At 35.4% G+C, this 27,136-nt stretch overlaps 3 protein-coding genes and 1 pseudogene across 5 annotated transcripts; 3 read left to right on the forward strand and 1 right to left on the reverse strand.

Annotated features, from left to right (window-relative positions):
- Positions 1-267: 267 nt before the first annotated feature.
- On the forward strand, positions 268-9,319 carry LOC145608656 (ferric reduction oxidase 4-like). The gene is made up of 10 exons (XM_081664265.1): positions 268-658; positions 747-801; positions 1,882-4,166; positions 4,296-4,395; positions 4,556-4,747; positions 5,444-5,678; positions 6,173-6,500; positions 6,605-6,845; positions 8,188-8,906; positions 9,020-9,319. The coding sequence occupies exons 3-10, from the start codon at positions 4,016-4,018 to the stop codon at positions 9,157-9,159; spliced, it is 2,106 nt and encodes a 701-aa protein (XP_081520391.1). The 5' UTR covers positions 268-658; positions 747-801; positions 1,882-4,015; the 3' UTR covers positions 9,160-9,319.
- A 2,727-nt stretch (positions 9,320-12,046) lies between these two features.
- Positions 12,047-16,223, forward strand: LOC145607770 (uncharacterized). 2 transcript variants are annotated; one of them, XM_081663360.1, is made up of 6 exons: positions 12,047-12,416; positions 13,595-13,821; positions 14,310-14,420; positions 15,164-15,317; positions 15,397-15,640; positions 15,887-16,223. In XM_081663360.1, exons 1-6 carry the CDS (start codon positions 12,133-12,135, stop codon positions 16,208-16,210), a joined length of 1,344 nt encoding a protein of 447 aa, XP_081519486.1. In that variant the 5' UTR covers positions 12,047-12,132; the 3' UTR covers positions 16,211-16,223. The 2 variants fall into 2 exon arrangements, with proteins under 2 accessions (XP_081519486.1, XP_081519487.1); XM_081663361.1 differs by having other exon boundaries at positions 12,241-12,416; positions 13,569-13,821.
- Positions 16,224-16,429: 206 nt separating this feature from the next.
- LOC145607769 (ferric reduction oxidase 4-like) lies at positions 16,430-23,039 on the forward strand. 2 transcript variants are annotated; one of them, XM_081663359.1, is made up of 10 exons: positions 16,430-16,570; positions 16,933-16,998; positions 18,598-18,663; positions 18,757-18,856; positions 19,187-19,381; positions 19,499-19,733; positions 19,932-20,259; positions 20,577-20,817; positions 21,571-22,289; positions 22,673-23,038. In XM_081663359.1, exons 4-10 carry the CDS (start codon positions 18,789-18,791, stop codon positions 22,810-22,812), a joined length of 1,926 nt encoding a protein of 641 aa, XP_081519485.1. In that variant the 5' UTR covers positions 16,430-16,570; positions 16,933-16,998; positions 18,598-18,663; positions 18,757-18,788; the 3' UTR covers positions 22,813-23,038. The 2 variants fall into 2 exon arrangements, with proteins under 2 accessions (XP_081519485.1, XP_081519484.1); XM_081663358.1 differs by lacking the exons at positions 16,430-16,570; positions 16,933-16,998 and having other exon boundaries at positions 18,513-18,663; positions 22,673-23,039.
- A 269-nt stretch (positions 23,040-23,308) lies between these two features.
- Positions 23,309-26,839, reverse strand: LOC145607538 (DEAD-box ATP-dependent RNA helicase 35 pseudogene; annotated as a pseudogene).
- Positions 26,840-27,136: the final 297 nt, after the last annotated feature.

Genomic DNA, 27,136 nt, shown 5'->3' on the forward strand with positions numbered 1-27,136 from the left:
TCAATTCGAATTTTAGTCCATCAATGTTCATGAATTCGGTTTCCATTCCAATCAGTTTCAAATCAGTTTGGAGTTTTGTATAACCCTACCTAGAACCATATATTCGTTATGTCATTTGCTTTCTGCAAAAACAACTTTCCTTTTTGAAGAGGTTTCTCCTCAACATATTTGCCGACCTTAATTTATTTTAGCTCAAATTAAAATTTAACCTTCATTTATTGTACCCCAAATTAAAACTTATTTTAACCAAATTTCCCTTTCCCAAAAAAAAATTCCAAATTTCAATTCGTCGAACTATAAAAATTGGTTAGAGGAAATAATGAAAGGTCAAACGAGTTCCATTTTTCTTTATAATACTACGTATGTGGGTAATAAACTAATAAATGTAAGAAATGAGACTCTAATAAAAGGTACAGAAGAGAAACGCCGTAAAGGTATCTCCGTTCCTAAATATTTGTCCCATTTTCTCTGTAGAAGAGAAAGGCCGTCGACTCTCCGATATCAGCACATCACCAAATTAATGGCGTCAGTCACCACATTTTCTCTCTCCTCAAACCTCCAAAACCAACACTCAACCTCCATACCTCAATTCTCTCATCGTCTAAACTTCAATTTCATACTTCCGACATTGTTGCACCTTCTTCCTCTTCTTATGGTGGTAATTTCTTAACTACAATTTGAAATTAGGCGCTTTTTTTTTAGTATTAAATTGCAATTTTAATTCAATTACCCTATCATTTCGACAGATGATCACTGGGGTTTATGGTCTGTTCTTCTTTCGACTGGAGCTTTCAGTTTTTGGTAATTGATTCTGTTTTACACTTTTCAATGATTTGATAATTATTACTGTATTTTTTAATTAAGATTTATTTGAAGTTGACATTAAATATTGCGTTGCTGATTTTGGTTATCCTAAATTGAGTATAATAATACTCCGTACATTGAAATGCGGATATTGTAGATTTGTAGAGGTTGACTTAGTTTAATTTAAGACTTGAGATCAAATTCCGACTGCATGTATATCAAAATACTACTTTCGTTTCTTAATGTTCTTTATATTTGCGGTTTGCACACAAATTAAGGAAATTGGAAAGAGAATGTAGATGTAGCGAGTGTGTTTAATTAAGTAAATGATGGATAAAGGGAGAGAGTGGGTAAAAAATGGACGAGTGTAAGAAAAAAGGTGGATAAATTAATTTGGGACCCGATGTTGAAAAATCATAAATGCATAACCTTGTTGGGTCCAAAATTAATCTTCACACAAAATCAGACCATTTTCGTAGATTTTGGGACCCGATGTTGAAAGTTCAAGTGAATGTTAAGGAATGGATCTCGGGGTCAAATCATATTATTGTTAAGAGCCATATAAGGCCACCAATTGGTTACATAAAGTCCTATGGTTGCCTTAGTCAATGAAGGGAGACGTGTACGTAACCGGCTAAATTGGTATTAAAGGCATAATGGATGGTTTCAACCACTCAAATGGCCTCTCGGAGTCTTGTGAGGTTCTTGGGAAACACTTGAACCTCTTTCCTTTAAAAAACTGTCCAAAATTGAAGGTTATAAACTATAATCCACAGTTCCACACTTTTGGACTACTGAGTTTTTTTTTTTTTTTTCCAAAATTGAAGTGAATGTAGATGGTTTCCTGGGGTCACAAAAGTTGGTGTAGTATCCATATTGGCTTACTAAATAAATTTGTCAAAATTAAGCTTAACACGATTTGTTCATCTGCATTTTTTCTGTTCATGTACATTGCTTTCCATATTGGGCTTGTTTTGATTATGGAAAGACTTAGTTCTTATTTGTGGTGCTTGTATATAATTGAATATATTGATTTGAACATTTCAGAATTGACCTATATTTTTAATGCAATAATAGGTGTTCTTCGTTGTGATTGGTGCAAGTGGAAATATGTGGAGTGTTATTAGCATCGCACCAAGTACTGTTAATATGGCCATCATTCTAGGTCTAGGGAAGGTATTTCACTTTTACTGGAAGCTGTTAATTTTGGCTTCCAATGCAAATATTGGAGGCCCTACTAAAGCTTTAGGAATGACCAAAGCCAAAAGGTGGGATTGTTTGATCTTTCTTGGCATTTATGGCATATCTATTGCAAATTTTGTTGCTATTGGTGCTGGATTGACGGTCCTTAAGCACATTTAAGTTCACAAATCTAAAAATTGCTTGAATAGCTGATTGTCATCTGATGATATTGATGTTGAATATCCTGCAAAGTTAACATGGAATCAAAATCATCTGCCTTTGACAAAGACCACCCCACCCTCTTAAAAAAAAACTTGTAGGTATTGGCATTTGTAGCAAACTAACAATTCAAGAACTTGTCCTCTATAGGTTAGTTTTCCATGGTAGAAGGTGAGCTTCTTTCCTTATTATTAGTTTATTTTGAATACTTATAGATTTCTTTCATTTTGAAAAACTTGCAACTTTGCAACCTAACTCCTTAACACGCAATATAAGAATGAGAAAATAAATAAAGGTAAATGGACAAATTGATTGGAATACCTCATACACCTGTAAGAGGGTTGGGTTGGGTTATAAATTACTTATTTCATTTTTCCATTCACCCTCTATCCCCCTTTTAAAGTTTTTTATTTTTTTATTTTTTAATTGTGTGCCAAGGAGCTTGGTTGCAAGTATTTTAAAATATATGTATATTTTCAATTGATTATTTTGTCAGAAGGAATTTAATTTTGCGGCTCGAGCTGTGTTGTTTTTTCTAATACATGTGGCAGGGATTGTGAAGCATTCCATCTCAAAGAAGATTGAGCTCTCACTAAAAACTTTTCAGGGAAGGATTGGTCAAAATTGGAAGTCTGATCCTGAGTATGATCTATCAATTGTTCTAAATGTTAGTTATATGTTCTATAAATAATATTCACAGGAGGCACTGTAAAAATTTCTAGTTTTGACGTGCTACATAATACAGAAGGAAGAAATTATGATATATTTCTTTGTTAGCATTTCAAACTTGATCATTAGGTCATCCGTTTTTTGTGACTTATTTTGGGTATGGTTTTCTGAGCTTATTTGGTATCAAATATTGTTCATTTACTACGTTTTATATTGAGTCTAGTGATTTTATAGACATATTTGTGCTCGCTCTCATATTGTCATAAGACTCATAACTGATATTGACAAATAATTATAATAGTGCTGGCCTTAAACTTCTGATAAGTTTTTCTTATAAGTCAACTGATAATTTACAAATTTCAAATGGTTGGACTTAGTCAGTATATATGCTTCAATGATTTAAAAGGATTAACTAGTTAAGCTCCTAATATCAAGTCATCTTATAAGGGAATCTGGATCTGGGAAATTCATTACTGGGTCATTTTCTAAGGAAAGATAGAGTATAGTTTTCTGTAAAATCATCCAGGATTGTGCTATATGTAGTTATGTAGTACTGTAGTACGTTACTATATCTGTGTAGTACATTTGCACTTGCACCAGAGAAACTAGTCAACTGTATTAACTATTGGAAGTTGTAATTAGTTGAGATTCCCATAGATACAATTACGTTATTCATCATGATATATAATTTCTTGCCAGTCTACACAAAGTAATAAACAATAAAAACATTGACAATCACTACCTACAACCCAATATAAATTTTGCTAAAGCTGGGTCTGACATCGTGTGATCCAGATACTAGCAGTTTCGTACCATAGCACATCCACATTATACTCCCTTATTTTAACTTTTAACTGCTTGTTTTCTTCTTTCAGATGGGAGCTTTCATTTAGGTTTTAACCTTTTGACTTTATACAATTAAATAATTTTTTATACAATTACTTGTCAAAATTAGAAACTTTTATTTCAATTATTATCTGTTACCTTATGCTTTTAGGTCTAAAGCTGCATGAAACATGCCATTTCAGTTATCATCAAGATCTGCTAGATTTTTAACTGGTTCACTATTGTTATAAATATGTACGACCTTCGAAGTCAGCATTTCCATCTGATTATCAATCTTCTGAATTTCTAAAAGAAAATGAACAGCCTTATGTTGCTGAAGTTAATATGTCTTCTGTTGTTCCTTGGGTGGATGGTGGTGTGGATTGTGTTGCCCATGGAATTCTTTAAATATGATTCAACTCCCAAGTTATCAAAGATGTTCAATCCATCTTACATTGGGGGGCAAGGTTTCCATTCTCTCTTTTCCATAAATGAATTACTTCTTCCTTTTTTTATCCTCCTTTTCTTTTCTTACCCTTTTGGGGTGTTGGGTTCAGGTTATCAGTAAATAATCACATTGCCTTTAAAATTTTCAGGAATGTATCTTTTCCTGCTTACGTTTCCCATGATGTTAATATCGGTCCTTGGGTGCATCTATCTTCATATTAGAAACAAAACGGAGGCCTCCTCAAAAAGGTTCTCTCTCCATTTTTTGTTTCGCATAGCATATCTTTTAATATATTTACTACCTGCTTATTGACGCATAATATCAACAATCCTGATGAGTTATAATTAGTTTTGGCTCTTTACTTTCAAATTATTTAGTCTTGTATGCTTTGTGATAATTTTGTTGCAGGTCTTCAACTCAGCAGCATCTCACTTCCTTGAGACGCCCACTGCTTGTACTGGGACCTCTAGGGGTTGTCACATCAATGGAGCTCATCTTTTTAATTATGGGTTTTGCACTTGTTAGTTGGCAATTTGGCAACTACTTTTATGTCAGTGTCAAGCATCCATTCATGATGAGTGGCCAAGAGAATCAAAAACCGTAAGTAGAACTTCGTATCTTCCTTCAAAAACTCCAATCTCCTCAACATGAATATATGTGCACAATTTATATGCTGTAGTTATCTTTCACTAAACAAAAGTGCTACTGCAGGACTTAAATATAAAAAAATCAAAATTGCATAAACTTTGGTAGTGTTGTGGCTGTTGAACATAAACAGAATATCGAGAAATGAAGAATAAAACTTATTCATAAAACTTTGGTAATCATTGGCATAAACAATGCTCTGAATTCTGATATAACATCTGCATGGTTTGATCACTTACTTGAAGCCCCCTATGTTTCTCGGTGGAATAGTTCATATGAAAGGTTACATACATATAGTTATTACCTTATAATTCCTTCCTATTATTTTATTATTGGCTCTCTATCTGCTGTTAGGCTTTCTTGATGCTATTTTGATAGGCATTACTGCAGTTGTCCACATTTCTGTTGCTTTCTACGGTACTGAACTTCTGGCTGCTGGATTTGAATCTACTGTTCATCCAATATTACGCTCCCCTCCCCCCCTACCTCCCCCCCCCCCCCCCCACACACACACAAAAAAAAAAAAAAAAAAAAAAAGCATCCTGGTTTGCTAGAGGCCTAGAGTGATTCAATATAGAAGAGGGATATTCTTGTTGCATTGCTAAGAAACTGAAAAGTTTATCTTTTAAATATTATTAAATGTTTCCACAGGTGGCAGTTGCAGTTTCGAAGTGCGTCATTGCGAATTGGTTATGCATCAAATATTGCCTGGGCCTTTGTCTTCTTTCCTGTAACTCGATTATCTTCAATTTTACCTCTAGTTGGTCTCACATTTGAGTCAAGCATCAAATATCATGTATGGATTGGGCAAGTAGTCATGATAACTTCTGCACTACACAGCATTGGCTTCATCATCTACTGGGCTATGGTTAACCAAATGTCTGAGGTATTTGTGCACGTGATTGTATATTTTCCTCGTCGTATTATTGTCTCCATCTTTTGTAGAATTGTGGTGACTAAATTGTGTTTCTGTATAAAATTATAAGGCTGTGTTTGGTCAAAAGGACGAGCTTTTTCCAAGAAAACCAATCTTCTCCGTTTTGGTTTGTTAAGTGGGGGATTTACTTTACTCAAGGGGTGGAATGTAACTTCCTTATATGGAAGGGGTGTTTCATCTTCCTGCTCATCCCTTACCTTCCTCCTTTCTTCCCCTCCATCTCCCTTCTTTCTTTTCTAACTTTCTATCAAGGACCAAACAAAGAGAAATGAAGTTCGATAACTGGTGTTCTTAGAATGTAATTTCGTATATAATAAAACTCACTTTGAAAGCTTTTTTCCTAGTCAAACAGTCTTTGTTCTTCCTGATGGTAATTCTAGCATATATCAAATTGTCTGTTACATTTCAGCTGTGTGTAGTAATAAAATATTTTTATCTTGCAGATGCTAGAATGGACCAGAGACTATGTGTCGAACATAGCAGGAGAAATGGCATGGGTGTTTTTGATAGTAATGTGGGTGACAAGTTTTGCTTACACTAGGAGGAGGACATTTGAAGTCTTCTTTTACACACACCAACTCTATACTCTGGCAACCTTCTTTTATGTTATACACATAGGGGTTGCCTGGACTATGCAGATTGTTCCTGGGATATTCCTCTTCACACTCGATCGATACCTAAGGTTCCTACAATCACGCTCTTGTGCCCGGCTGATTTTAGCTCGGATTCTTCCTGGTGGGACTGTTGAATTGACCTTTTCCAAGAGTCCAGGTAATCAGACTTATCGTAATTTGTCTAACATGTGTGAATGAGCTCTTCTTAGTAAGCTTTTAGAGAGAATTTGGTTAATTACTTCCCTTTTTTCCTCTTTTCAGGAGTGCGATACAATGTCACTAGTAATTTATTTGTAAATGTGCCCAAAATTTCTAAGTTACAGTGGCACCCTTTTACTGTGACCTCAAATGATAACATGGAGCCTGATAAGCTCAGCATTGTCTTCAAAAGTGGAGGGAGTTGGACAACCAAGCTATACAAAGAGCTTTCATCATCTTCTTTAGACAGGCTTGAAGTGTCTGTTGAAGGACCATACGGACCTGCATCGACCAACTTTTTAAAGTATGGCACAAACTTGTCAGATTCTTAATTTGCATGGTCTTTTTGATTTTCCATTTATCTATATAATAAAATGTTTGCACAACTTTACTACAAGATCAATTGCTGTTATATTGTTATTAAAAGATATTAGGGGAATGGGTAATTTAGGTTGTTGCATAATAAATAGATTGACAAGAAGCTTGAAAAGGAAGCCAGTTAGTTTGTTAGAGTTGGAGCTAATTAGGGAGATATCAGGATGTTAAATATTGTTAAGATGGAGATATTTTGTACTTTTGTAGAGCTCCAACCTCTAAAATGTTGGCTAGGGATAGTCCCAACCTCTTGAATGTTGGTTAGGTTCTAATTGGTGATTTCCACTGTGATTATCACCTATTCTGTTTAGTGAGAGAGTATTGCTAAAATTCAAGCTGATTCATTTCATAAATCCGGTGTATGCAAACTTATGAGTTTCTGATTCAGACCAGAAAACAAAGTGTTTCAAAAAGACCTATGGGAAAATAGCTTCAAATTTGTATCGAACTAAGGAACACAACACTGTTGGAGTGCAAGAACCTCACCTATCACCTTGTCACTTACAGTTTGTTTGGGTAATGCTAAGGGAAGGAAAAGAAAGGGAGGGAGGTGAAGGGGAGGGAAAGGAAAGGAAGGGGAAGGAAGAAGGATGAGTTTTCCTTCCAAATCTCTCCATTGTTGGAGGGACCATTTTCTTAGAATTTAGTCCCTCCATTTCTCTTTCCTCCAATTCCCTTCCTCCCTAATTTTTTATCCAAATGAAAGAAACTCCCTCCCTCCATTTCCCTTCCCTTACTTTCCCTCCATTTCCTTGAATCCAAACACACTCTTATGTGGGTTCAGGAAATCTGAATTAGGCAGTCTTACCTTAGTCATTACCAAGTAGAGCAAGCAAACAAGATGATATTATTAATATTAACTAATTTTGGCTAATCAAGCTTACCTATTTAGTATAACAGGCTGCAACTGTCAGCCTGGACACAATAATTTTAAGCATAGTTTAAGTTTAGTGAAGGTTAGCTTTACTAACTCTATGTCCAAGTGTATAAAATCTCACCAACATGTTCAGATGTGCTTAGAAATTGTATTTATTCCTGCAGTAGACCCAAAAGATTTATTATAATTTGACTTTGGGTATTATGGAAAATGGTTTCTTTAACTATTAACTATTTGTGCATCTTTCTATTGTAAAATTGTAAACAGCCAATGTGTTTACCTCGGAGTGAGATTGTGTACATTTCACCTTTACATTGCCACCGACTATAATTTTTTAAAGTGTTGGGGGTATTATTAATGTGATTTCTCAACTATTTCTCTTCCCTGTTTCCAGGCATGAATCGCTTGTGTTGATCAGTGGAGGCAGTGGGATAACCCCATTTATACCCATAATTCGTGAGATGATATATCAATCTAATATCCAGAAAGGACAAGTCCCTCGAGTTCAGCTCATTTGTGCCTTCAAGCATGCAGCTGAGCTCACCATGCTCGATCTTTTGCTTCCTGCTGGGAACACTGTAGAAGATCTCTCAAAAATCCAACTTGAAATTCATGCATACGTAACTAGAGATTACCAGCCCCCTGAATCAGATAGCCAAAAGCTCGTCCAGACCAAATGGTTCAAGCCTAACCCATCAGATTTGCCCATCACCTCTGTTTTGGGCCCCAATGGATGGCTCCACCTATGCTTCATTATTGTATCCTCATTCATCCTGTTTCTTGTTCTTCTGGCTTTGGTGACTCAATATCATATCTACCCTATTGATCAAGGAACAAACCGCCAATACAATTTCACTATTTGGGTCCTATGGGATCTCTTTTTGATGTGTATCTGCATTATTCTCATCAGCAGTGTTGTCTTTCTGTTGCAAAAGAGAAAAATCACAGCAGAAGCTAAGCAGATCATGAACGTTGAAGTACCAACACCTGTAACTTCTCCTGGATCTTGGTTATATGGTGGCCTTGGTGGGGATAGGGAACTGGAGAGTCTTCCATATCAGTCTCTTGTTCAAGCTACAAAAGTGCACTACGGAGGAAGGCCTGATCTCAAAAGTACTGACCGAATTAACTACACTTTTTCCTGTTGTGCTTCATATTGTGTTGTGGTTTCTTTTGGAGCAGTTTGTATGAAAGTTTAATGATTTAATTTGGTGGTTGTTTTGCAGAGATATTGTCGGAATCCAAAGGACAGGATGTCGGAGTCATGGCTTCAGGACCTAGGGGTATGAGACATGATGTTGCAAGGATTTGTTCCTGTAGTGCTGCGAAGAACCTGCATTTTGAGTACCTTAGCTTTAACTGGTAATCTGATCCCGTTGGATTGTTGGAACAATGTATAGGATCTTTTTGCTCATTTTCTGTATCATACATTCTTGTAATATCTGATTGCTTCACTTGTTATATATACTCAGCCGTGACTTATATTTAACCTGAAAGGCTGTTTGGCAAGACGGCGTGAATTTTCATTGCACTTTGCAAAAAAGAACTAGGACTATTGTTTAAATTTTATTTTTTATGGTGTTCACAGCTGTAAAAAGAACTTGGATAAATAAGTTGATTGTGTATTGTGTCTATTACTCCATAACTTGCTGCCATACAAACACAGTCACCCATTTTACACTTCATCGACATGTTTTCAGAAGTAGGCAGGTTGAATCCTTTGCAAATGACTTAAATAGGGTATTGTAAGTGGCACAGTGGTCTTGCTACCACAGTCCACCAGATTCAACCATATATCGCTTCGATTCGTCCCTCCCCCAACCCTATTCCTTAGCCATATATCGCTTCGATTCGTCCCTCCCCCAACCCTATTCCTTAAAAACACCTATATTTTGGAAAACGGGATTAGTGGTTATGTTGTAAAATACTAAGTACGGGATTAAGACAAGTCACAAAGCCTAAGTGTTGGGATGTTGGATGGTGCAAGGAGGTGTATGGCATGTGCACAAGATATGTGCACCCAAGGACAAGGCATACTTGGAGATATTTTTGTCATTTGAGAGTATGTCGACTTTGCCTTAAGGTATTATGATTAAGGATAAATGAGATGGTTCTGGGAACTATTTATAACTCCCAAGACTCTTTGGGAACACGTGGAAATACTTGGATGGATAATCTTGCCGAGCGAAAAAATGATATACAGAAGCCAAATATGAAGGCTTATACACGAAATCGGAGCATATTAGGAGGTGTCGGGACCCGGTGTCGGAAATCCACGGAACACTACGGGATGCATCCCAGGGTTATATAATATTGTTTTGACCCATATATCACCATTATTTGGCTATGTAAAGGACCCGTGAAAGCTTATAGCTAATACAAAAGGCGTGTACAAAAATGGGTAAATTAGATGCTTAAAAGTCAATTGGATGGGTCTACCTACTCAATTGGACTCCCGAAGGCTATTAGGGTCCATGGTAAACATCTCGAAATTTTTATTTCCTGGCAAAAAAAAGTCAAAAATTTCCAAAATTGAAGGCTACTATCCACACTTTTTGAACAATTTTGAAAGTTTCGGAACCCGGTGTCGAAAAGTCTTGAGATACTATGGGATACATCTCAGGGTCATATAATGCCGTTTGGAACCATATACGACCATTATATGTTGTCATAAATGTCCGTGGTAAGCTCGAGTTTATGAAATCGGTGCAAGTTATAAATGGGTAAATTGACCGTTTAAAGGCAAATTGGGTGGTTCCACCCATCCAATTAGACTCCCGAAGGTTATTAGGGTCCATGGTAACCATCTCAGCAATTTTTATTTTCGGGCCAAAAAAGTCAAAAATTTCCAAAATTGAAGGCTATTATCCACACTTTTTGAGCAATTTGGAGGTTTTGGGACCCGGTGTCGATAAGTCTTGAGATACTATGGGATACATTTTAGGGTCATATAGTGCCGTTTGGAACCATATATGACCATTATATGTTGTCATAAATGTCTGTGGTAAGATTGAGTTTATGAAATCGGTGCAAGTTATAAACGGGTAAATTGAACGTTTAAAGGCAAATTGGGTGGTTCCACCCACCCAATTAGACTCCCGAAGGTTATTAGGGTCTATGGTAACCATCTCAGCAATTTTTATTTTTGGGCCAAAAAAGTCAAAAATTTCCAAAACTGAAGGCTATTATCCACGCTTTTTGAGCAATTTGGAGGTTTTGGAACCCGGTGTCGAAAAGTCTTGAGATACTATGGGATACATCTCAGGGTCATATAATGCCGTTTGGAACCATATATGACCATTATATGTTGTCATAAATGTCTGTGGTAAGTTTGAGTTTATGAAATCGGTGGCAGTTATAAATGGGTAAATTGACCGTTTAAAGGCTCCCGAAGGGTATTAGGGTCTATGGTAAACATCTCGGCACTTTTTATTTCGGGCGAAAACAAGTGAGAAATTGTCCAAAATTGAAGGTTATAATACACGATTTTGGGTCAATTTTTGACAAATTTTTTTTTTTTTTTTTAAAAAAAAAAATGAATGCGTGAGGTGATTCTTGGGGTCAAAGTAAGTCAAGTAAAAAAGAACGGAGGAAGTACAATTGACATATTGATATCCACATGTGTGTTGATTGATATGATGTGTTACACTGTAAGCATTAGCCGATCCAAAATTGAAGGTTATAATACACGATTTTGGGTCAATTTTTGACAAATTTTTTTTTTTAAAAAAAAAATGAATGCGTGAGGTGATTCTTGGGGTCAAAGTAAGTCAAGTAAAAAAGAACGGAGGAAGTACAATTGACATATTGATATCCACATGTGTGTTGATTGATATGATGTGTTACACTGTAAGCATTAGCCGATGAGTAAGAATATAGATTTGATCGTTCCAAAATTGACTTGAAACCAACCCGAAAAATCTAGGCTTTGAATACAAAATTAAGACCGCTAAAAAATGACCAAATCTAATTGTTTTTTTTAAAAAAAATAAATTCTAAATCAAAATTTAATCCTTACATAAACATTGATTTTGAGTCTGAAATAGTAAGGTCATGTAATGTCTAAAATCGAAAATTATCCATCAAAGAAATTACCTAGCAATCATAGAAACCGTCTAACCACGGTGTATGATCTATCAATAGTACTTGTTGGTCTTGTTCTCTCTTGGTCTAAAATCGAAATTATTTATAAAGTTTAGCAATATATATATTACATGCAATTACACTCTTACTAATTGTTCTTACTCATCGACTCCTAGTTATGTAATTGTTCTTGCATTTCTCTCTTTGAGTCTACAAAAACCAAGAAGTTTAGCAATAATCACCAAACATCAATTTAATGGCGTCACTCACCATGTTCATCAGCAAGCCAGTAGTTCCTTTCTCTCTCCTAAAACCTCCAAAATCAAAACTCATACTCCATAATTCAACTCTCTCGTCCTCTAAACTTCATTCTTCTTCTTCTCCTTCATCCTATAATGTTAATTTCTTATCTACTAATTTGAAATTGAGAACATCTTTAAGAATAAACTCGCAATTGAATTTCAATTACCCAATTATTTCACCAACCGACCACTGGGGTTTATGGTCTGTTCTTCTCTCCACTGGTGCTTTCAGTTTCTGGTAATTTTAGTCACTTTTACACTCAATTTTGTTGATTTTATTTTATTTTTCTTTGGATTTAGCATAAATTATTGCATTTCTTTCTAATGGGTGATTTCTGTTGACCTATATTCGTTGATTAATAATTACACAAGTTGGATATAATTCAAATTCCCAAAGAACATCGTAATACGAAAGATATCAAAAAGTAAGCAAAGTATGGAAAAAAGTATAATTCTTGGCAAAAAAAAGAATAACTTTTTATGTGTTTAGCTTAATTTTTAATGTTAATTTGTGTTAGTAAAGTATAGGTAATAGTAATACTCATTATAATGAGGTCAAAGGTCGAGTTATGCTGAGAGTCATTTTGACTTCTTTATTGAATTAATCAATCAATCCCATAAGTGAGGTCGGCTACATTAACCATGAACCAGAAGTGATTATTCCGACAGTCATTCACACATATCTCCTCCTTCATCCCTTACGATTAAATAACTCATTCTCACGTAAATCCATATGCTTCATATCCTTCCTAATTCCTTCCAACCAAGTCATTTTCGGTATCCCTCTACCTCGTTTAAACTCTCCATGATCCCACTCTTCCACTTTTACCTGAATTGAAAAAACATCTACATTTACCTGTTTTAGCATTATCAGGTGTGATCTCTATGCTGAAAAACTTTAAGAATTGGCCTATATTAAATTGTGTCACGAGTTGACTGTGTTACTTTCAATTTTGGTAGATTTTAGTGGAGTATTAGACTGTTCCAATTCTTCTTTGTCAATCTATGCAGCTTCAATTTTGATTTGAAAACGAAGATATAGTTACCTCGAACTTTCTCTATTTTAATTCTACGGAAATTGGATGTATGGAGTATGGACTTAACTTAGATACTTATAATCTCTATGAAATTAGAAAAATAGAAACAAATGTGCCACTGTCTGCGGTGGTTTCATTTTCTTGATTATGAATTAGATAAAAGGATATTTAGTTGAATGGTGGGATTGGAGATGGGTCATAAATCATAACATATTTTGGGTTGTTTGTATCAGACTTCAGTTTGCTATGTATGACATTGTTGGTAAGACGTACTTTTTTTCTTTTCAAAGGAGAAAGGTAATTCTAGATATTATTTCTTGTTTTAATTATATTTCATCTGCTATCAAATGGAGGCAAATGAGTATTTTGGGGATTTAAGGTCGGAGAAAACAAAGATTGGGAGCATGATCAGTTCTGCACTTGTGAGCATTTTGATTGGCCTTGCTGCGAGTAATCTGAGGATCATTCCTTATGAAGCAAAAACATATTCCATTGTGTTGGAATACTTGTTACCCTTGACTGTTCCTTTGCTCTTGTTTAGAGCTAATATGCGTCAGCTTGTGCAGTCAACTGGGAAGTTACTTTTGGCATTCTTGCTTGGATCAGGTGGTGCTATTTTGCAAGTATATATATTTAAAATTCTATTGTGTATTGAAGAGAAATCAATCATATATGCTTCCTGGGAATTTCAGATGATAATTGATAAATGGTGTATTTGATGAGTAGTGGTTATGTTTGTTTCAGTTAAGAGGTGTATATATATTCATAAAAATACTTGATGAGTAATAGTTTTTTTTTTTGTTTTGTGTTTGAAATTTTAAATTTGGACATAATGGACCCTTAAATCGTCTTAATGGATCACAAAATCGCAACTGTAGTTTCTTGTCTTATAGAAGCTATTTGTACCTGTCTTCAAAAAATTTAGAGGGATGGTGTTGAATAATACATCTTAACAGAACTAAAGGGCTCTAGGGATTTTATTGCTTTTATTGGTTCTTTATCACCCAGTGTTGTCTTATTTTTAGTTAATGAGCATCCCATTACAGATCCTAAGTTCTCATCTCCTGAATGCTTGCTTCACCTTCTTATTGCAGTGGCTACAGTGATTGGGACAGTGGTTGCATTTTTTATAGTTCCCATGCGATCGCTTGGTGCTGATGGTTGGAAAATTGCTACTGCACTCATGGGCAGTTACATTGGTGGATGTAAGTCATGTGAAACAATAATTGCAAGCTTGTTTTGCTTCACATTTTTACACAAAACTTTAGGTTTAGTCCCATTGATGTGGTTCACTAACTTTTAAGCTTCATGAATAGTTTCTACATTATTTTATTTATCTGATTTACTCCTAAAGCTCTATGCTCCTCTACAATTCACTGATGTCAGGTGAAGGTAGGTTTACCATTAAAAGCAGCCAGTTTTTTAGGAAAGTATTATTCTTTGCAAAGGTTTACCGTTAAAAGCAGCCAGTTTGTGATCATTATCTTGTTGTAGCCCCATGGACCAGAAGTGATTGCATCTGTTGCTAAGTTCTCTTGATGGATATTTCATGTTTGTAGGCTCTAACGTAGAAAATGAGATGAATGGTTTCTGTGCTCCTCTTTGCAGTAATACTTCATCTTAAGATGAATGGTTTCTGTGCTCCTCGTTGCAGTAATACTTCATCTTAAGATGCTCTTTTTACAAGAATTTGGAACTAGTCTTCTGAAATTATTTATATGATAACTAGATATTCAATTATTTATTGGAATTCCCCCCCTCCCCCCACCCTGTTCCATTAGTACATCATACAAATTAATAAGTACCCTTTTCTAAGTAGCTAATAATGTAGAAGGGGGAGCTTTTAATTTTTGGGCAATAAGACTCTGAACACTTTTGCTGCTGTGGAAATGTTAAAACAAGTTTCTATCATCAGTTAGTGATGATTTTAATTCAATTTATGTTGCAGCTGTCAATTACATTGCAATTTCAGAGATTCTTGGCACTTCCCCATCAAATGTGGCTGCTGGAGTAGCTGCAGACAATGTCATTTGTGCTGTTTACTTTATGGTGTTATTTGCAATAGCGTCCAGAATACCCCCCGAGGTCCCAAAATCCACCACAGATATGTTTATTTCTGTTATAGTGTAGTGATTATTTATTTCTATGTTTACATCTAATAGAAACTGACTTTCGCTGAATAGATGTTGCAGTTACTTCAGAGAGTAAAACTGAGATTAAGTTCCATACACTACCTACTGCCACTGCTATTGCTGTATCCTTTGCTATATGCAGCTGTGCTGCCTATATTACAAAGTTATCTGGAATCCAAGGAGGCATTATTCCAATAGCTACGGCAATTGTGGTGATTCTAGCTACTGTTTGCCCCCCAGTATTTAGCTACCTTGCACCTTCTGCAGAGGTTATATCTTCAATTTCGATGCAGGTAAAATTAAACTATTCTTCTTCTTGTTCATATGACTCCATGTCTTATTTGACCATGTGCCATTTTCATGATAAAATATGTCTTTCAAAGATACTCTATATTAACTTGTAGATTCTCAGTTATTATCCACACTGCTTCCCATATTGATTTTGATTTGATCACGGAAAAACTTTGAAGTTTATTAGTGGTGCTTGCAGATATTTATTTGATATTTCAGAATTGACTTATTTTTTTATGCAATAATAGGTGTTCTTCGTTGTGATTGGTGCAAGTGGCAATGTCTGGAGTGTTATCAACACCGCGCCAAGTATTTTCTTGTTTGCATTTGTACAAGTTATGGCCCATCTGTTCATCATTCTAGGTTTAGGGAAGATATTTAACTTTGATCTTAAGTTGTTGCTTTTGGCTTCCAATGCTAACATTGGAGGCCCTACTACAGCTTCAGGAATGGCCACATCCAAAGGGTGGAAATCTTTGATCATTCCTGGGATTCTTGTTGGCATTTTTGGCATAGCTATCGCAACTTTTGTTGCTATTGGTGTTGGAGTAACAGTCCTTAAGCACATGTAACTTAACAAACACACATAATGCTTGAATGGTAGATTGTTATCTGAGTATTATTCTGTTGAATATCCTTCATAAGTTATGGAATCTGAATTATTTAATTTTGACAAAGAGACCTCCTCCTTTCCCTCCCCTCCTGATATCCTTCATAAGTTATGGAATCTGAATTATTTAATTTTGACAGAGACCTCCTACTTTACCTCCCCTCCTAATATCCTTAATAAGTTATGGAATCTGAATTATTTAATTTTATCTACATTAATTTCACTACAGCTTGTTGGATTGAGTAGCAAACTAGCAACCCTGAAATCTGTGGGTTTTGTTTGTCCACAATAAGCTATCTTCCATGTTCCATGATAGAAGAAGGTGAACTCTTATCTTTATTCTTGTCATTTATTTTTCATAATTTATACTTTTGTTTCATAATACTTGCAAGTTGCAACCGTGCTTATTGACATGTAGTTTAAGAGAGGGTAAACAGACATTTTAATACTAAATAACTTGCACATCAGTAAAAGGGTGGGTTGGGTTAAAGGTTTCTTTAATTAATTTGTCCATTTACCCTCTCTTTTTTCTTAAATTTGCATGTCAAGGAGCTTTATTGTACATATTTTGAAACAAAGAGGGTATATATTCTGCTAATTTATTTTGTTCTTAAGGAGTTGAATTTCGTGGCTTGAATAATGTTGTTTCTTCTAAAATGAGGATTGATAATATATATGCTACAGGGGCCGTGAAGCTTTCTGAAGAAATGAGGAGTCTCTAAGAAACTATTCATGGAAGGATTGATCAAAGTAGGAAGTCTGATCCTGAGTATGATCTATTTATTGCTTTAAATGCAACTCACATGCTCTATGGATTATTTTCATAAAAGGCACCTTAAGAATATTTAGTATTGATAGGGAGATGCGTTACACATAGAACAGAAATGATGTTATAATTCTTTGATGGCAATGCTAACTTGATAATTGGGTTTTCTGTTTCTTGTGACTTATGATGGGCATGGTTTTTCGAGCTTTTTTTTATGATAAGTTTTTTATTAGTTATTTGAATCGAGTGATCTTATAGATGTAAGGTTTTTTGTTTTATGGCTTTAGGTTTTTTTACTTTGGTTTATATGGGACTTAGTAATATGTTACTACGTATGATGTACAATTTGTCACTAATTAATATACATTTCACTAAAGTTTTCCTTTTAGACAATAACTAAAAAGACCTCAAAATTTTGAAAGCCTAGACCAATTTAAAAAAAATAAAAAGTTATTATCAAACTATAATTCTTAATTATTTTTACTCTCAAGGGGCCATATTCTGAGTCAATCTCTTTGTGTATTAATATTATATATATATGAGGCTTAATTAGTCAAAGCAAAGTACAAGTAGTACATGTCCCTAATGATAGAACTTGGATATGTGAATCAATGAAAGATAGTAGGTCATTTTCTCATGAAATTATTTTTTAAGCTATCCAGGATTGCTCTGTATATGTGTTGTACTACTTTATAGTACAGAAGTATTTGAGAACTCACAAGTCAACTGTACTAACATCCAATGGAAGTTATATTTGAGGGTCCCTAGAATCATTCTCTTATGATGTGTAGTATTAATTTATTCAACTATATAAATTAATCTTCTTTTTTTTTTAACAAAAAAAATATCTCCAACATGCAAGATGTCAAAGTAATATATTAGAGAGATGTACGGTAATTCTATTATATTTGGACTCTTTGTCTAATTGTTATACTTCAACTTAATGTGTCAAGGTTTTAAGCACTTGACTAATTACCACAAAGTAGCTATGTCTAACCCTAGGACATGTACTCGACTACTTGCATCACACACATGTATATATGTACTTGAGTCTGAATTAACATTGGGTGGACTTCATTAACCTGGGGCTGTAAATGTATAACACAACATATAGTCCACTATCATTTGAAGAGCCTGCATTGAAATCCACTCATTTTTGACATAGCACATATGTCATATTTTTTTTATATGTTTTGAAGAACTGTGTCTTTATTTGATAATTAAACATTGATAATGGGAACTTTTGTATATTTTATATGATAGGAGTCACAAACTGCAAGAATCATGCTTTTCTGGTTAAGCATCATAAACTGCAAGATTTTCTGATGATGTAATAACAAAGCTGACTTACATTATTTCTGCATCTATATATATGTCTTGTAAGAAACTATTTCCATCAAAAAAAAGAAAAGAATTTGTACATTGTTTAAAGAATATTCTACTGAAGCAACAATAATTTTGTGAATTATTGTTAAGAAATTAAAGAAGAAAAAAATCAATGGGCAGCCTTGCATTGCTGAAGCTAACATGTCTGCTGGTTTTTCTTGGATGGATGGTGGTATGGATTGTATTACCTTTGGAAGTTTTCAAGTATAGTTGGCTTCCCAAACTAGCAGAATCTTTCAATCCAACATACATTGGAGAGCAAGGTATAAAACCAATCTAAATTTTTATATTGATGTTGTACTTTGTATGTGTTTATGGTTAAGAATCAATCTAATAATTAACCTCATTATTTGCAGGAGTAAATCTTTTCTTCCTTACATTTCCTGTGATGTTGATCGCGGTTCTCGGCTGCTTTTACCTTCATTTGAAGGATAAAAAAGAATCTTCCTTGGAAAGGTTTATTCATTTCTTACATTGCATGTTTAATTATAGTGTTATACTGCTACCGTGCTACGTACATTGTACCAACATGCCCTTTTGATATTCGTTCTTAATTTGTGACAGAATTGCTCTTGGGTATGGCCTTGTTTGATTTTGGGTTGTTTGCCAACAATTAGCCTTTTGGCCTTTTCATATTGATCAAACATCTAAAAATTTGTTTGTATATGGCTTAAATTAAATTTGATTGGAGTAGTTTTTTTCTTTTTTGGTTTTTGGATGTTTTATAATAAAGTTGATGATTCTGTCTATCAAAGAGCTAACAGAATCAATCATTTTTGTACATAGTACTTCATCACCTCAGACGCATCTGGCAATGTTGAGACGTCCTCTTCTAGTTATGGGACCTCTAGGGGTGGTTACAGCAATGGAACTTGTGTTTTTGATTATGGGGATCGCGCTTGTGTGCTGGCATTTTGGCCATTATTATTATGTCAGTGTTAAGCATCCATTCATGGGGCATGGCCGTGAGCATCAAAAAAAGTACGTATGAAACTTACTATTTTTATGCTAGTTCTATTATGTACTAGTGTGCTACTACTAATACTGGAGATTTTTTTTTTTTTTCCTTTTCTTTTCTTTCTTTTGTTCAATTTTCAGGTGGCAAATTACTTTACGGACTGTGTCACTAAGACTTGGTTATGCCTCAAACATATCCTGGGCCTTTGTGTTTTTCCCTGTAATTCGATTGTCATCACTTTTGCCTTTGGTTGGTCTCACATCTGAGTCTAGCATCAAGTATCATATATGGATTGGGCAAGTAGTCATGATAACTTCAGCGTTACACAGTGCTGGTTTTTTCATCTACTGGGCTATAGTTAGCCAATTGTATCTAGTAAGTTCATTTCAAAGCTTAATTTAAACAAAAATTTACACACAGGCCACTTATTTCAAATCTACTAATTTAGACTAAAGCTAATTAGTTCTAACAAGGGAAACTCAGATGAAAAGAATGAAGCCAAACTAACCCGCCTATATTATTAAGGCATATTATTGTGGTAATTGGTGCTAACAAGGGTTTTCGGTTATGTAGGCACTTGAATGGAGCAAAACTCATGTGTCAAATATAGCAGGAGAGATATCTTGGGTTTTCTTGATAGCAATGTGGATAACAAGCTTTGCATACACCAGAAGAAAGTCGTTCGAAGTTTTCTTTTACACTCACCAACTTTACGCCCTAGCCACCTTTTTCTACATCGTGCACATAGGAGCTGCCTGGACGATGCAACTCCTTCCTGGAGTTTATCTCTTCACACTCGATCGATACCTAAGGTTCTTACAGTCACGCTCTCGTGCAAGGTTAACCTCAGTTCGCGTTCTTCCGGGTGGGACTGTGGAGATGACATTTTCCAAGAGTCGAGGTGAATGTCGAACTTTAAACATTTGTCTACAATTGATCTTTACTAATCTACCGGTAGGGATTTCTACACTATTAGATTGGTTTTGGCCTCACACTAATGTCTGACTTATAAATACTGTATACTATTTTTGTTAAAGAGAACATGCAATGATCTTTTATTGACTAATAAAAGTTGTAAATGACAATGAAAATACTAAAATACGATAGTCATTGTAGAACATATGAAGTATTTCTTTCTTAGGTAGAAACAAAAACTTCAGAGTAAATGTTGAGATTAAAGAGCTAAGTTTTCTATTTTCTATTTTGGTTTTTTTACAGGTTTACGTTACAACGTTGCAAGTAACTTATTCGTGAGTGTGCCGAAAATTTCCTCGTTACAGTGGCACCCTTTTACTGTGAGCTCAAATGATAACATGGAACCTGATAGGCTAAGTATTGTGTTCAAGACTGGAGGGAGTTGGACAACCAAGCTGTACAAAGAATTGTCATCTTCTTCTCTAGACAGGCTTGAAGTGTCTGTTGAAGGGCCATATGGTCCAGCTTCTACCAGCTTCATCAAGTAAGTAAAGTGGCAAAACTTAGCTCAATTTTATATGTTCGTAGAAGTTGCGACTTGATATAGATTCAGCTTCTAGTATGCCCTTTAATATTTCATTGGGTTCGGCCAAAGTAGAGACCTTTATTGGATATGTTTTCTTCACCTAAAAACTTTTATGATGATCTAATTGTAGTTATGAAAAGAGCTTGTGTAATCCTTATGCGGCACTTATCAGTTTTCAGTATTTTTGCTTTTTTTGAAATATTTCATTAGTGAAAATGAGTTGAGGAGAACACACACTGGCCTAAGACTAATTCTTTTCTTTGTAATGTGCAAAAGATCAAATTAACTCAATCAAATATAATACTACCTCCGTCCCCAAATGATAGTCCCTTATGGCCTATTTTTAGTCCCAAATTGATAGTCCCATTTGCTTTTTTCAAGTACCATTAATATCAATTTTTTATCAAAATTTTCTCCAATTACAACAATATTTGTGCAAATTTAACTTTCCCATGTAAATTTTGTTTTTCAATGTACTTTTATTACTTTCTCTCTCTACTATTTTACATACCCAATGTAAATTTATCTTTTCAATGTAATTTTACTACTTTTATTTAAGTTTCTTAATTCCCGTGATTTTTGCCCATAAGGAACTATCATTTGGGGACGGAGGGAGTACTTAGAATTTAGAAGGGAAGCTGGATGGTTGTATCTTCTAAATGCCAGCTTAATTATAAAGTTCAATAATCTAAAACTTTTTTCTTCTTCCAGGCATGAAACTTTGGTGTTGATCAGTGGAGGAAGTGGTATAACCCCATATATATCCATAATTCGAGAGATTATACATCAATCAAATACCCAAAAAGGCAAAGTCCCAAAAGTTGTCCTTATATGTGCCTTCAAGCACGCGGCTGATCTCACCATGCTTGATCTCTTGCTTCCTGCTGAGAGCTCTCCAGCTGATCTTTCAAACATCCAACTTGAAATTCAGGCATACGTGACTCGAGAGGATCAAGCACAACCTGCATCCAATAGCCAGGATATGTTAGTTCATACCAAGTGGTTTAAACCTAGCCCATTAGACTCACCCATCACTCCGGTTTTGGGACACAATAGTTGGCTCTGCCTTTGCCTCATTATCGCATCTTCCTTTGTCCTGTTTCTTATCCTCCTTGCCATAGTGACTCAATATTATATCTACCCCATAGATAAAAACACCAACAGCTTATATGATTTCACTAGCTGGGTTGTCTGGGATATGTTTCTTATGTGCATTAGCATTATCTTCATAAGCAGCATCGTCTTTTTTATTCAAAAGAAGAAAATGGCCGCATTAGAAGAAAAGCAGATCATGAATGTGGAGGTTCCTACACCAATGACTTCTCCAGGATCTTGGTTATGTGGTGGGGGCGGGGAGCTCGAAAGTCATCCCTATCAATCTCTTGTTCAAGCTACTCAGGTGCATTATGGAGGAAGGCCTAATCTCCAGAGTAAGTTATTGCTATATCTACTACTTCACTGTTACAAATTTTCCATACCACTTCTTATATGTCATGTCATATAAGGTTTATACAAGTTTTTAAAACGTGTAAATAATTGAATTAATAATATTGCTATCAAGCATTTCGATCAATTATAACATTGATATCAGTCAAATTTGACAGATGATAGTGCATTCCTATATATTGAACCAACAAATGATATTGCATTCATATTAATGACTAAAAATGTGCATATAGTTGAAATATACGAATTATCAAACACATACCTCCTTTAAAATGAAAATTCTTGGGTTGTACTAATGATTTTTAGACTAGGAAAATGAATGTTTTTTGTCTTCAAATAGCAGTTAAATTATTTGAAATTTGGGCAGAAATATTGTTGGAGACCAAAGGAGGCGATGTGGGAGTCATGGCTTCAGGACCAAGGGGATTAAGACATGATGTTGCAAGAATTTGTTCAGGGTGTGGTGCAACCAACCTGCATTTTGAATACCTTAGCTTCAACTGGTGATTCTGATCGTGCTGCATAGTTTGAATTACATGCTTTTTTTGAAGAAGTTTGAATTGCATGCTTTCTATACTAGTTTCTTTCTTTTGTTCTTTTACCATATTGAAATGTCTTGCTTAAGATTTTGTATGTAAATTGCAACCTGGCGACGTACTAGCTCTTTGTACAGCAATTTTCTCATGTATTGATCTTGATTATGGTGATATGACGAATTGTTTGGACTCAATTAACACTTCAACATAAGTGTTACAGAGCTTGTCGTGACAAATTTTTGTTCTGCTTTTTGTATTTATTTATTTTTAAATGCTCTTATTATGTTTCAATCTTTGTTACATGGACAGTTGGTTCATCTATGAATCTATATACTATCAGATTTCAACCACCTCTTGTTTAAAAGATTTACATACAAAATAATGTCAAATTTTATGTACTATACATAATATTCATACTAATTCATACAGAATACTCTGACATGTAACTGTGCCAGATCAAAACAAATTCATATTTCAGCCCTAAAACCACCATTACCACCACCAAAATCCCTCCTAGAATTGACAAGTAGTGAAATTTGATACTCCAATTTAGGACACTTTTGAATGCTGTGACCAAGCCCTCCTCAATACGCGCAACCTTTAACTCCACTAAGAAAGGCAATTGACTCTGTTTCATCCCTGTTGAATCATCTAGTTCAGCCAATACAGGAGGTATTCTTTGTTTAGCTTCTTGCAGAAGATGCTTTAGATCAAGCAGTGTAGTCTCATTATGGTTTTTATTTATAAAATGTCGTTGCAACTCCAGTTTTACCGAGTCTTCCTGTCCAATCTATACGTGTACATAGTTCTCAATCTCAGCAGGCATATCATAGTAGATGACATGCTAGATGTGGGGAAAATCCAGCCCCTTTGAGGCCACATTGGTGGCTAGTTAGACATCTTTGTTACCTTCTTTGAAAGATTTTATCGAATACTGTCTCTCCTCATGATCTTTACCCCCATGGATGGCAACTGCTTCTACCCCTTTCAATAAGAGATACTCGTGTATTTCATCCACGGCAGCTTTGTTTTCACAAAATGTTAACAGCCGGGGGTGGAGTCTTCTGCAAGCATTCGAGGAGTTAAATAGTTTTAGCCTCCTGTTTCACATACTCTACTTCTTGGATGATATCAAGAATCAAGATTAGCATCCCCGGGTCTACGTACCAACACTAACAGCAATAAGCTTAACTATCGCGCTTCTAGCAAAGTTTTGGATCTTTGTTGGCATTGTAGCAGAGAACAAGATTGTCTGCCTTTTGTTCTTTGAAGTGACAAAAGACTTCTCTAACATGCCTTCAATTTTGGAATTTTTTGACCTTTTTTCGCCCAGAAATAAAAATTACCGAGATGTTAACCATGGTCCCTAATACCCTCAAGGAATCCAATTGGGTGGGTGGAACCATCCAATTTGCCTTAAATTGTCAATTTACCCGTTTTCGTACTTGCATCGATTTCGTGAATTCAAGCCTACCACGGACATTTTTGACAACATATAATGGTCAAAATATGGTTTCAAACGTCATTATATGACCCTAAGAGGTATCCCCTAGGATATTAATATTTTTTGTCATCGAGCCCCATAACATTAAAAATTCCTCAAAAAGCGTGGATAATAGCCTTCAATTTTGGAATTTTTTTAACCTTTTTCGCTCGGAAATAAAAATTGCCGAGATGTTAACCATAATCCCTAATACTCTCCGGGAGCCCAATTAGGTGGGTGGAACCATCCAATTTGCCTTTAAACTTTGAGTTTACTCGTTTTCGTACTTGCACCGATTTCGTGAACTCGAGCCTACCACGGACATTTTTGACAACATATAATAGTCATATAGGGTTCCAAACGTCATTATATGACCCTAAGATGTATCCCGTAGGATCTCAAGACTTTTCGCTGCCGAGCCCCGTAACATCAAAAATTCCTCAAAAAGCATGGATAATAGCCTTAAATTTTGCAATTTTTTGACCTGTATTTGCCCGGAAATAAAAATTGCCGAGATGTTAACTATGGTCCTTAATACCCTCTGGAAGTCCAATTGGGTGGTGGAACCATCCAATTTGCCTAAAATCGATCAACTTACCCGTTTTCGTACTTGCATCGATTTCGTGAATTCAAGCCTACCACAGACATTTTTGACAACATATAATTGTCATATATGGTTCCAAATGTCATTATTTGACCCCAAGATGTATCCCCTAAGATATCAAGACTTTTCGCCACCGAGCCCTGTAACATCAAAAATTCCTCAAAAAGCGTGGATAATAGCCTTCAATTTTGGAAATTTTTGACCTTTTTTCACCCGGAAATAAAAATTGCCGAGATGTTAACATTGTTCCCTAATACTATCTGGGAGTCCAATTAGGTGGGTAGAACCATCCAATATGCCTTAAAACGGACAATTTACATGTTTTCGTATTTGCATCGATTTCATGAACTCAAGCCTACCACGGACATTTTTGAAAACATATAATGGTCATATATGGTTCCAAATGTGATTATATGACCCTAAGATGTATCCCCTAGGATGTCAAGACTTTTCGCCACCGAGCCCCGTAACATAAAAAATTCCTCAAAAAGCGTGGATAATTTTGGAATTTTTTGACCTTTCGCCCAGAAATAAAAATTGCCAAGTTGTTAACCATGGTCCCTAATCTCCTCCGGGAGTCCAATTGGGTGGGTGAAACCATCCAATTTACCTTAAAACGGTCAATTTATCCGTTTTCATACTTGCACCGATTTCATGAACTCAAGCCTACCACAGACATTTTTTCCAACATGTAATGATCATATATGATTCCAAACGTCATTATATAACCCTAAGATGTATCCCCTAGAATCTCAAGACTTTTCGCCACCGAACCACATGACATAAAAAATTCCACAAAAAGCGTGGATAATAGCCTTCAATTTTGGAATTTTTTGACTTTTTTCACCAAGAAATAAAAAATTGCCGAGATGTTAACCATGGTCCCTAATACCCTCCGGGATTCCAATTGGGTGGGTGGAACCATCCAATTTGCCTTAAAACGGTCAATTTACCCGTTTTCGTAATTACACCGATTTCGTGAACTCGAGGCAACCACGGACATTTTTGACAACATATAATGGTCATATATGGTTCCAAACGTCGTTATATGACCCTAAGATGTATCCCCTAGGATCTAAAGAGTTTTCGCCACCGAGCCCCGTAACATCAAAAATTCCGCAAAAAGCGTGGATTAAGCCTTCAGTTTTGGAATTTTTTGACCTTTTTTCACCCGGAAATAAAAATTGCCGAGATGTTAACCATGGTCCCTAATATCCTCCGGGAGTCCAATTGGGTGGGTGGAACCATCCAATTTACCCGTTTTTGTACTTGCACCGATTTCGTGAACTCAAGCCTACCACGGACATTTTTGACAACATATAATGGTCATATATGGTTCCAAACGTCATTATATGACCCAAAGATGTATCCCTTAGGATATCAAGACTTTTCGTCACCGAGCCCCGTAACATCAAAAATTCCTCAAAAAAGCGTGAATAATAGCCTTTAATTTTGGAATTTTTTGACCTTTTTCGCCTGGAAATAAAAATTGCCGAGATGTTAACCATGGACCCTAATACCCTCTGGGAGTCCAATTGGGTGGGTGGAACCATCCAATTTACCTTAAAACGGTCAATTTACCCATTTTCGTACTTGCACCGATTTCGTGAACTCATGCCTACCACGGACATTTTTGACAACATATAGTGGTCATATATGGTTCCAAACGTCATTATATGACCCTAAGATGTATCCCCTAGGATCTCAAGACTTTTCGCCACCGAGCCCCGTAACATCAAAATTTTCTCAAAAAACGTGGATAATATCCTTGAATCCTAAATCCAGCAAACGATCAGCTTCATCCAAACATACGTTTCTACAATTATCAAGATTCATTAACTTCTTTACATCCAAATCCTTGAGCCTCCCTAGAGTAGCAACAACAATTTGCACACCCTCCTCAAGATTCATGATTAAATAAAACTACAGTACTGATATTTTTCTAAGGGGAGGTCACAAACTCATATAATGTCTCTGTATTTTGAAGCATTATACTTTTAACTCTGTTTTTATAATTTATGTATTGGTTTTGACTCGGCTATTTAACTAATTTGAAGTATATTACAATGTTATTGTATAATATATTGTTGGAATTTGGATTCGTCACAATGTATACTTTTATAACATCAAATTCTTCATTATTTTTACTAACATATAATCAGAAAAAATAATGGTTAAGGTTGTGTCTCGACATACGTGTTTGATCAA

The sequence above is a fragment of the Chenopodium album genome, chromosome 23 (assembly GCF_948465745.1).
Source record: "Chenopodium album chromosome 23, dcCheAlbu1.1, whole genome shotgun sequence".
Classification (NCBI taxonomy): Eukaryota; Viridiplantae; Streptophyta; class Magnoliopsida; order Caryophyllales; family Amaranthaceae; genus Chenopodium; species Chenopodium album.